The following is a 12,169-nucleotide window of genomic DNA, read 5'->3' on the forward strand; positions in this document are numbered from 1 at the left end:
CTTTTGTACTACATGTGTGTATTCCCTAGTCTCATTATATAAATAGTTGGGTTTTTTAACTGAATAGATTAATTTTGATTTGTTCAGTTTCTACAGTGATTTTTTTTTTAAAGCTGTACGTACTTCCAATTGACACTCAAAAAATATTTTCTCTTGACTTGCAGAGCAGTCTGGAATGATCCCATCTACTATCCAACTTCATGGCAACTGGATCCAACAGAAGGGCCAAATCGAGAGAGGAGGCGTTTACAGAGGTGTTACTTAACTATTCCAAACAAGTATCTCCTGAGGGATAGACAGAAATCAGAAGGTACTGCCAGCTTCTTGACTCGACATACAAATAGATCAGACAACTGTGGTCATTGAATAAGATAATACGTATTCTTTTCCTCAACAGACTTGGTCAAACCACCACTCTCTTATCTCTTTGAAGACAAAACTCATTCTTCTTTCTCTTCTACTGTAAAAGACAAAGCTGCAAGTGAGTCTATAAGGTAATTGAATCCATAAGACGTTTTTTCTTCTGTTGAAGGAGATTTTCATAGTCTGTTGTAGTGCTTGTGTAGTAGTTATTTTAGACAATGCTGTGGTTTTAGCAGAAGTCCTAAACATGGTTCAGAGAGGACAGGTTAAATGGCCAAAATCCAAAAGGAAAAGGCATTTCTGACAGGAAGGATTCACTGGACCTCAGGCACCATGCTCTGGCCCTCGCTGGCGTCCATGTTTCCGTAGTTGACGTTCTAACAGCTCTGAAGTAGATAGCGCTCTGGTGGCTTCAAGATCAGTCCAGTGTAGTGATAAAAGGGTCAGATTCTGGGCCTCCTCGTACTAAGCTGTCTGTTCTTGGGCAAGTTACTTACCCTCCCTGTCAGCTTCCTTATCCGTTACACGAGGAAGACAGTAACACCCAAGGTATCACATAGCATTGTCGAGTAGCAAATGGGTCACTTACTACCATGCTCATTTTACACATGAAAAACTGAGACTCGCAAAATGTAAGTGATTTGATTAAAGAATAGAGGCACTTTTCTGACTAAATCTCCTGTTTTTCCTAGAATACTAGGTTTCTTCTATGTGTTTGAACCAAGGTTTACTTAATTACTGGAAAATATAAAATATTGAAGTCCCTTTTAAATAACTGAATCTCTGTATTCTGTATTCGGGGCATAGGTATTATTAGCCTTTTCTACAAGTTTCAGTCATTTTCTCCTTTTCTAGAATGTTAAAAAATGAGATCATATTTTCATGTGGGTTTTGACATCTTGTGCTTGAAACTCCAGTCTGCTTTGCTGAAATCTTTTACTAGATAAGATAAAGCTTATACTTTCTAAAATTGGTCAAAACATTTAACCATAGTAATTTTAAATATGTTTTGACAGAGTGAATCGAAGATGTATCAGTGTTGCACCATCTAGAGAGACAGCTGGTGAATTGCTATTAGGTAAGTCACATTTGGAAGAGTTTTACATATATCCACCATGCCTTATTCTATTCTTAGTTTGAAGCACTGTTTTGACACATTGCCGTTAAATGAGATAAACTTTCTCTAAAATAAGTTGAGAAATAAACTTTAGTTAATAAACTTAATAAAGTTTATTTTAGACAAATAAACTTTGCTTATTTTGCCTTAACATTATACATAATGCATATGACTCATGTGAAGAAATGACAGTTTTATTTTCTGAAAAGCACATGAATTGCATTTTAATTTTTATAAAGTTGACTTTCTTCATGAGTGCATTTTTGTATTTAATCATTCCATTCATTATGTAGCAGTTTTGATTTTTAAAGTGAAGAATTACTGTATATTTATATGCCTACTATTTTAACAGATACACCTATGTATAAGAAATATCTCCACCTTGAGATTCATAATTTATATTCCTGTTGTACTTCTCAGAGAAAGGCAAAATTGTCGATCTCTGGATACCTGTATAGCTACATTTGGTGAGAATTGTTTTCACATGGGATTTCTGAGAAATGCACATTCTCGGCCCCAGTCCAGAGGGACTGAATCTGAAACTCTGGGGTGGGGCCCAGCAATCTGCATTTTGACAAACCCTCAGATTTGAGCGTCACTGCTGTAGGCTAACAGGGCCGACATGTTGAGCTCCAAGCTTGCCAGGACTGAGCCCCATGACCACAGGATGGAGACAGCACCCATCTCTGAGCTGCTATGCCAGAGCTCAGGGGTGACCAGCATGTGGTGCAGAGCCCCGGGCAGTTCTTAGCATCTGGATACAATGACAATGACATAGCCACGTGTGTTAATGACAGTTGTGAAGCAGGAAAAACTGGGGGATGATTTTTTAAAGACTTTCCTCCCTATTGAGTGTTTAAGTTAGTAAAATCATTAAAGATTCTTCTATTTATTGCTAGAAAATTTGGTTTACAGCGTGACTTCAGTTAATATGTGACAAAATCAAGTAAGATAATATACTAGTGTATAAGAAGATAATATAAGAATATACTAGTAATAATAAATAACCAACATTTGTTTAGCACTGAGTGCCAGGCACTATTAATGAGCATTTTGCATATATTCTAAATTAATTCCCACAGTAAACTTGTGAAATAGAGTCTTCTCCCTATCCCTTTCTTTTTATGAGGAAACTAAGACACAAAGAGCTTTAGCAACTTGCCTGAGACCTCATGGATGCTGTTTAAAAGTAGGTACTGTCAGAACTGTTTCCGGTGCTGGGATTCAAGTCAGGCCACTGGCTCCAAAGGGCATGCTTTTAACTGTGTAAGGTAATAGTGTCCATACATTTTAAGCTCATATATGGTTATATTCTGCAGGTAAATGTGGAATGTATTTTGTGGAAGATAATGCTTCTGATGCAGTTGAAAGTTCGGTAAGTAGAAGCTGACGTTTGCACTAATTAAATCCACACAGATTCCCCCAATGTACAAATTTGGCATCTCACTACAGAGCAGGTAGAACTATTAGAGCTCATTTATTGTCTTTTTGTGTAGCTTTGTCTGAACGTTTTTTGAAATACAATTTTGAAAAGAAGACCCTGCCATCTCTGCTGGCTCACAGCAGTCAGCCCATGAGTCAAATTCTCAGGTGCTCCTGTTATTTCAATTTTGGCCATTCTTTCTCATCACTGTCCTCTGTAGCAAGTAGCAACCAGTAATTGCTCCCTGCCACTCCCAGTTTACTATCAAGCCTTCAAAAAGAAAGGAAAATATTACATAATTGAATAACTTAAGTTATCCTGATATTCACATAGCTTAGTAATCACCCTTTTTATTTTTCTGGAAATACTGATATTAATCAGGAAATAACAAAAAGTCTCTTATGTCACATTTTTTTTGTGTGTAGTAAAGCTTTTTATCCATTTGGATTCATCTGTATGCTATTAAAATATTGTATTGAAATCCTTGTAGTAGGAGAAATAAAGCTTTTTGTTTCTGAAAAGTTCTAAAGCCAGAAATTCCTAAGGCTATACTTAATAAGATCAGGTATGGTTTAATGGTGAATACATATTTGATTCAAATAAACTGAATGAAAATATAAAATTTAGCTGTAAAACAAATAATGTAAAAAAAATTCATAAAAATAATATAGCTCCCAAAATTAAGTAGGCATTCTTTCACGATTTAATACCAATTACATCAGCATTTATAGCAGTCAGTAAAAGTATAGTTATGTTATTTTTCCAAAATGTATCTTTTTAGCAGTCAGGGAATTTAATAGTTGATATATGAGCCAACATTTTTCTGGGTTCAAAGATGACATTTTCTTCCTTTAAAACTCTCCTAAAAATACCCTTGCTTTTTAATAGATTAAAGGATCCTTCCTTCCTCTGTACTTTAGTAGCACTTGTTCTTCTTATGTGACATTTGCTGTCTTGCGTTTTAGATGTGTGTACAAATATCTGCGCCCTCTTTTTATCTGATTTATTTCAGGCAGAGCACCTTGCCTGTAGGTGCTAAATGAATGTCTGTGAACTTGAATGCATGTTGAATCTTGAAGCTTAAACAAGGAGGATTTGGTTTTAAGGATGAGAATACGAGTATGACATTTTTATTAAAACATGTTATTTTATTTGTAATGTACTTCCTGACGCTACTTTTAAAAATTAGTAATCAGGACCCACAACAATCGTCAAACATACATAGAGCAGGCCAGAGTGTCACTGCCTCCTCGCTGCTAGTCTTCAAATTTCTCTTTTCTCTTTTGACTCCTGGATATTTAATTTCCCTAGTTTTCTTGTAAGGTCAGCTATACATTTATAAGAATATTTGCCTAGTAGAAGAAATCAGTCTGAAGAAGCTGCATACTGTATGATTCCAATTATATAACGTTCTGGAAAAGGGAAACCTATGGAGACAGTAAAAAGATGAGTGGTTGCCAGGGGTTAAAGGGGATAGGGGGAGAATAGGGGAATTTTAGGGTGGTGAAAGTATTGTGCGTGAACTGTAATGGTAGATTTCATTAAACATTTGTCAAAAGCCCATAGAACTATACAACACCAAGACTGAACCCTAATGTAAACTATGGACTTTAGTTAGCAGCAATGTATCAATATTAGCTCATCAATTATAACAAATGCACAACACTAATGCAAGATGCTAACAACAGGGAAACTGAGGGCAGAGGGGGACACATGGGAATTCTGTGCTATCTGCTTAATTTTCTTAAACCTAAAACAGATCTGAAAAGTAAAGTCTATTAAAAAATAAAAATAAAGTATTAATTTAAAAAATTCCTTAAATATTATTCAGCATTTTGAAGTGTTTAGTACTAGGAGAATTTTCAGGAAGTTGACCTGCCATTTTGGCACAAATGGTAGACTTTCTATAGCATTTTGATATTTTTTAAAAAATCTTAAAATGACAGCGATTATTTATATTTCATGTAAGGCAAATACTTTCATCTGTTTCCTTTGTGCTAGAGCCTTCAGGGAGAATTGGAACCAGCATCCTTTTCCTGGACATATGAAGAAATCAAAGAAGTTCACAAGCGGTGGTGGCAGTTGAGAGATAACGCCGTGGAAATCTTTTTAACAAATGGCAGAACACTCCTCTTAGCATTTGATAACACCAAGGTAAATTTGGCTTTATTAATAGATACATTTCTTGAAGTCATCATGGAACCAGTGTAACTCTATTCATACTACTTAAATGAAGGTTTAACTTATTTAAACTCATTCACTGAAAGGTTCTGAAATCAAATAAAAATTGTCTTATTTCTAAGTCCTAATTAAAGAAAACCCTGGGTTATATTAGATTATTTCTGTCCTCCAAAACTACATTAAATTATGATTCCCCAAAGTGACTGTATCTGTAAAAAGTGAATGAATGAATGCAGAACCTACTTGAAAGGAGTAGTTTAAACTTTTCATAGATTCCACTTTTGACAAATCCTCTCTTGACCGCCCCGCCCCCTATTCCTTCAGCTACTATTTGTCTCCTTCCGTTATAGAAAACCTCTTGAGAAAAGCTGTGTATGCCTGCCGTCTCCAGTTCCTCCTGCGGTTCTCTATGGAAACGCTCAGGCAGATCTTCTCACAACTCCACTTAGAACTTCTCTGGTCAGGGTCACCAGTGACGTCCGTGTTGCTGAACCCTATGGTCCCATTTCCTAGTCCTCTTACTGGACCTCTCAGCAGCATTTGGCACAGTTCTCTTTCTTAAAGAAAATAAAGAAACCTTCCTCAGTGGCTCCTGGGTTCTTACTCTCTGATTTCTCCTTGTACCTCACTAGCCACTCCATCCCAGTCTTGCTGGCAGATGCGTCCTCCTGGTGTCTCATCTCATTCTTCAGACCTCTTCTCTTCTCATCCAGTCTTTTGCCTTTGAACACTAGCTGTATTCTGACAACTTACAGATTTATACCTGTATCCAAACCTCTGCCTTGAACACTCAGTTAACTCCCTGCTTAGCTGGCATCTCCACTTGGAAGTCTAATTGGCGTCTCAGGTGTAACATGTACAAAACTGAACTTCTAATCTTCCCCCAAACCTCTTTGCAGTGTTCTTCATCTCAGTAAATGGCAACTCCAATCTTTCTGATTGTCAAATACCTTGGGAATATTCCAGATTCTTCCTGGTCCCCATCCCCTACACACCTACTCTATCAGTAAGTCCCACTGGCTCTCCCATCAAAATACGTCCAGAATCCAACCGCTTCCACTGGACCACCCTGGTCTGAGCCCCCATCATCTCTCTTTTTTTTTTATTGGGGAATGTTGGGGAACAGTGTGTTTCTCCAGGGCCCATCAGCTCCAAGTCCAGTCGCCGTTTTCAATCTTTAGTTGCAGGGGGCGCAGCCCACCATCCCATGTGGGAATTGAACCAGCGACCTTATTGTTAAGAACTCACGCTCTAACCAGCTGAGCCATCTGGCCGCCCCCATCATCTCTTGCCTAAACCTTTACACCACCTGACTGGCCTCCGTGTTTCCATACTCCCTCTTCTTCAGACTGTTGTCAACACAGCAGCCACTGTTGGTCGGATCATGCCACTCCTCTACTCAAAGCCTTCCCGTCACTTCTGGGGTCACTTGGGGAAAGCCAGAGTCCTTTTATAGCCCGACAAAGTGTTGAAGGATCTGGCACCTCGTTAACTCTCTGCTCTTCCGTCTGCCATTCTGTCCCTCTCTCTCTCTGCTCCATCCATGGGGACTTCTTTTCCTTGAACACAGCGGGCACAGTGACACCTTGGGGCCTTTGCACTTACTGCTCCCCCGGATGCTGCCTGGACTGCTTCTCCTCTTAGAAATCCACAGGACTCGTTCCCTTACTTCTTTCACACTCCCTGATCAAATGCCGTCTTCTCGGAGAGACCTTCCCTGACTACTCTAAATAAAATAGGAACCCCTCTCTCACTCCTGCCCCCATACTTGGCTCTGTTTCTCTCTGTAGGACTTAATAGGTCCAACGTGGTCTCTCCACTAGAAATAAGGACTTTCTTTTGTTTAGTGCTAAAGCTTCAGCACCGTGAACACACCGGCATGTAGGTGCTCAGTAAATATTTGTTGAACAAATGATTGCTTCCTTTTTCTTGCAGGTATACAGACCATCATAAATTCCCTTAGCTTCAGCCATTGGCAACCTGCAGACTTAGACTACAGGTTTAGGTTTCAGTTTTGTTTTTGTTTGGGGTGAGGTTGCGGGGGTGTTGCTTTGAACCTATTCTTTTTTTATTGGGGTAAAAAATACCGAACCTAAGCTTTACAGTACTAACCATTTTTTAAGCATACAGTTTAGTGTTGAGTTTTCCATTTATTACCAATCATCATTGAATTGCTTTAGAAGAAGTCAGAATACCCTTTTTCTGTGACAGTACGTTTGTGAATCTCTAAAAAAGAGTTTACGTATTAGTTTTCAATCAGTAATGAAAATCAAATATCTTCTTTTACATAGGATATTTTATTTCATCCTCATGAAATAAATATTATTACCCCCATATTACAGATCTTGTAACTGCAGCACAAAGGGTTTAAGCAGGAAAACAGACCAGGTCTATCTAATTCAGAAAACCATGTGCTTTTTTCCTACATCATGTTGCATTTATTTAGATGAAGATTCTTCTTTTTCCTTCATCAAAAACAATTTTGTTTAGGATCCGATCATATGTGACTTTTCTATACAAACTTTTTTCAGTTTCTTATTAACAAATTCTCCAGCAGCACTAGACAGTGGCTAAGAGGCCAGTCTTTGGAGGAAGACCTGCATTTGAGTCTCAGTTCTCTGCCAGTCCATGTTATTGGGCAGAAAGTATTTTCTTGGAGGACTTGAGATTAGTAACATGCCTGTACTATCATGGGTTCTTTGGAAGAAAGTAACAGTCCGCCTAAAAATGAAACCTGATTGTTTCCTTTCTCCTGCCCTTGTAGGTTCGGGATGATGTGTACCACAGTATACTAACAAATAACCTCCCCAACCTTCTGGAATATGGCAACATCACTGCTCTGACAAATTTATGGTATACTGGGCAAATTACTAATTTTGAATATTTGACTCACTTAAACAAACATGCCGGCCGATCCTTCAATGACCTCATGCAGTACCCCGTGTTCCCGTTCGTCCTGGCTGACTATGTTAGTGAGACCCTTGACCTCAGCGATCCGTCTGTCTACAGGTAACAAAAACGTCATCACCTTTCAGCTTCAACAATATGCTGTTTATTTCATTAAAGTTTTTACCATGAGAATTTTCAAACATGCACAAAAGAGAATGAAAATATGATGAACCCCCATATGTCCATGACCCCAACCCAACAATGATGAAGATGTTTGCCAAATTTGCATCGTCTTTTTTTCCTTGTTATTTAAGATAAATGACAGACATCTTGTTATGTTACTACTATGGTCTTCAATACACATCTCTCAAGAAAAAATAGGATATTTTCTTACATGACCATAGTGCCATTATCATATCTAAGAAAATTAACAGCAATTTCATGGTATAATCTAATACCCAGTCCATTTTGAAATGTGCCCTGATGATATCAAAGATTTTTTTTATGGTTGATATGCTTGAATCAGGCCCATTGTCACCTTTGGTTACTTCTCTCTAAAGACATATATCTGGACAGCCTTCATCTTTGTGATTATAGTTTCCTCTTTCTTCCTTCCTAACATTGAGTTGTTGAAAAAAATAGGACATTTATCTGATTGGATGTCCCTCATTCTGTGTTAGTATTTAGCTTTTTCTTCTAGCCTCCGTATTTCCTAGAGTTTGGAAATTATTTCTATTAATAAAAACTTGCTTAGGTTCATGTTCAACTAATCTTTAGTGTAGGGGATGGTGTGAACTTTGCATTGCCCATGGCAGAAGGCATAAGACATCCCACTCTGGTGATGCTCAGTGTGATCTGTGGGTTCAGGCTCCCACTGAACTTGTTTCTTTCGTGGATGATTATTGCTTGAGTCAAGTATTCACTTATAACCTGGTGATTTCCTATTCTCTCATTTCTTCTACATCTACTAGAAGAAAACATACAGGATAAGCCTGGGTGGGATATTTTGTTGTGTCAGAGAGCAAGGAAACTAATATAGCCTTATCAAAAAGCCATACTTGGCACACCCATGTTCATTGCAGCATTATTCACAGTAGCCAAGAGGTGGAGGTACCCTAGGTGTCTGTCTACAGTGAATGGATGGGGGAAATGTGGTACATACATGCAGTGGAATATTATTCGCCTTAAGAAGGAGGGAAGTCCTGTCACATGCTACAACATGGATGAACCTTGGGGACATTGTGCTAAGTGGAATAAGCCAGCCACAAAGAGACAAATACTGTGTGATTCACTTACATGAGTTGTCCAGGGTAGTCAAACTCTCAGAGTAGAGTGGTGGATGCTGGGAGATGGGGAGGGAGGGGAAAAGGGAGGTAGGAGGTTGTAGTTCAGTGGGTGTAGAGTTTTAGTTTTGCAAGATGAAAAAGTTCTAGAGATCTGCTGTGCAACAATGAATGTAGTTAACCACGACTGAACTGTATACTTGAGGTTGGTTATGATGGTGAATTTTGTGTTGTGTGTTTTTTACCACAATTAAAAAAAAAAAAAAGGATTCAGGAACCAGCTTAAAGTGGCTCTCACTGCCAAAGATGGGACAATCTGAGCATCAAAAAGAATAATGACTACAACTGACTGAAACACATTTAAATAAAAAGAAAACTTAAGTTAATCATAATACTTTTTTTAAAGGCCCCAAAAATCAAAGCAAAACTAAACTTACTGGTCATCATTGGATGTAAATGGGCACCAATTTGTTACTTTTGAAATTTGTCAATTAAAGGAAAAGAATCAAGCTTTTATCCTTCCTTTCCTGAATGAATTTCATTTTAGAGTAACCAAATAGCCCTAGTAGATGAGGGAATATTCTGTTTACTTAGGAAAGAAAAAAAAATCTTCTGGTTGTTAGCAAAAAGATACAAGAAATAACAAATGTTGGCGAGGAAGTGGAGAAAAGGGAACCATCATGCATTGTTGGTGGAAATGTAAATTGGTACAGTCACTATGGAAAACAGTATGGAGGTTCCTCAAAAAATTAAAATTATAATCCACCAATTCCACTTCTGCATGTTTATCCAAAGAAAATGGAAACACTAACTCGAAAAGATATATGCACCGCTATGGTCATTGCAGCATTATTTACAATAATGATCTAGACCTAGTTCAGACAGTTTTCAAGACATGGAAACAACCTAAGTGTCCATCGAGAGATAAATGGGTAAAGAACATGTGATACACAGATGTGACGGAATATTACTCAGCCATTAAAAAGAATGAAATCTTGCCATTTACGACAAATGGATGCACCTTGAAGGCATTATGCTAAGTGAAATAAATCAGACAAAGACAAATACCACCATATGATCTCACTTACATGTGGAATCTAAAAAAAACTTAGCTCATAGATACAGAGAATGGATTGGTGGTTGCCAGAGGTGGGGAATGGGGGGGGTGAAATGAGTGAAGGGGTCAAAAGGTACAAACTTCCGGTTATAAAATAAATAAGTCCTGGAATGTAATGTACAGCATGGAACTATAGTTAATAATATTGAAATGCATGTTTGAAAGTTGCTAAAAGAGTAAATCTTAAAAGTTCTTATCATTTAAAAAAAAAGAATCCTGTAAGTATGTATAGTGATGTATGTTAACTGTACAAATTGTGGTGATCATTTCACAATATATATAAATGTCAGATCATTATGTTTTACACCTAAAACTAATACAATGTTGTATGTCAATTATACCCCAATTTTTTAAAAAATATTCTCTTATTTAAAGAAAAAATAAGTGCAAATATACTACTTGGTGTATTTTTGGGTATTTTAATTATCACTGCGGAAAAGTAGGCCTCATTCAGACAGTTTTCAAAGAAGCAGATTCAGTTTAATGTATTGGTTAATTAAAAAATAGCAAATGCACATTATTTATACACTGCTGATGGACATTTGAATTTATACACCACTGATAAAAAATAGATGCAATCTTTCTGGAAGGTGATTTCGTAATACGCTCATACATAGCTAAAGAACTCTTCAATGTGCATGCTCTGTTTTAGCAATTTAACTTCTAGGACTTCTTCTTAAGAAATACTTACAGTGAAGGATGTGTGCTCTACCAGAAAGGTTCCCACTGGAAGTACATTTCACGAAGCAGGAAATTGGTTTGTCTGGTTCATTGCCAATAATGGTGCCGGGCACTGCAAGCAAAGACTTAGCCATAAGGAAAGTCCTCACATTCTTTTCTAAAGTACCTACATTTAGAAACAACCTACATGTCCAACACAAGGTTTGAGTAAATTGTGATATGTTGCAGCCATTAAAAATTATATTGTAGAAATGTATACTATAGGCAGGCAAAGACGTTCTTTTTATTTAAAAAGTGAATATATATATATATATATATATATATATATATATATATATACACACACACAAACATAAGCAGGAAAACATCTGGGACGGTATATACCAAAATGTTGTACCTGTGGGTAATACCACAGTACACAGTGTTGTACTGTGTCTGATTTTTGGCTTATTCTATTTGTTCATCAGTCATTTCTGATTTTTCAACCACAACAAATACTACTTGTATTCAAAAAAAACTATTTTCGCTATTTAGAAAAAATTGCACGCCAGGATCTTAACATGATTTCTCTTTTTTTGAGATGTGAGTTCATAGCTATTCTATACAACTGTTTTTACTTCTTAGCAAAGTTTTTAGGATTAGAAAAGTCTCAAAAACAAAATTAGTGTGTTTACTATCAGTGATTACAGTATCCCTAGGAAATAATTATCCAAAAATGTAAATATATCAACATCTGGCTAACAGACCTGGTCTGACTTACTGAAACTTGGGCAAATCTTGATGCTGATCTAGTTTCGCCAGATGTTGAAACTGCAGGTGGCCCTGTCCTGCTCCTCAGGGCTGTTCTTCTCTTGCTCTTCCACAGCTCTTCCGCAGCTTGTGCAAGTGAGGGCTCCTAATTCCGTTCTGTGGCCTTGCTGACGCAGTGAGAACCCAGCACAGACACATCCACGTGCATGCATATGTTCTCTATGCTGTACACGGGGTGTCACGCACAGTCTGCGCAAAGTATTGATTTCAGTGCTCATGCTCCAGATTTCAGCTTGGTCGTTTTAAGCCTGTATAGTTTCTTCAGTTTTCACTAACTAACCGAATAATTGCATAATATCTCCTCA

At 37.5% G+C, this 12,169-nt stretch overlaps 1 protein-coding gene across 3 annotated transcripts in view; it reads left to right on the forward strand.

The window, feature by feature from the left end:
• LYST (lysosomal trafficking regulator) overlaps window positions 1-12,169 on the forward strand; it is a 170,705-nt gene that overhangs the window by 127,132 nt on the left and 31,404 nt on the right. For all 3 annotated transcript variants that reach the window (XM_033099812.1, XM_033099811.1, XM_033099813.1), the window contains 6 exons: window positions 165-310; window positions 398-494; window positions 1,380-1,441; window positions 2,800-2,855; window positions 4,905-5,057; window positions 7,849-8,093. In XM_033099812.1, the coding sequence (XP_032955703.1) occupies window positions 165-310; window positions 398-494; window positions 1,380-1,441; window positions 2,800-2,855; window positions 4,905-5,057; window positions 7,849-8,093 (759 nt within the window). The remainder of the gene's footprint in view (window positions 1-164; window positions 311-397; window positions 495-1,379; window positions 1,442-2,799; window positions 2,856-4,904; window positions 5,058-7,848; window positions 8,094-12,169) is intronic.

Source organism: Rhinolophus ferrumequinum, chromosome 27 (genome assembly GCF_004115265.2).
Source record: "Rhinolophus ferrumequinum isolate MPI-CBG mRhiFer1 chromosome 27, mRhiFer1_v1.p, whole genome shotgun sequence".
In the NCBI taxonomy this organism is placed as follows: Eukaryota; Metazoa; Chordata; class Mammalia; order Chiroptera; family Rhinolophidae; genus Rhinolophus; species Rhinolophus ferrumequinum.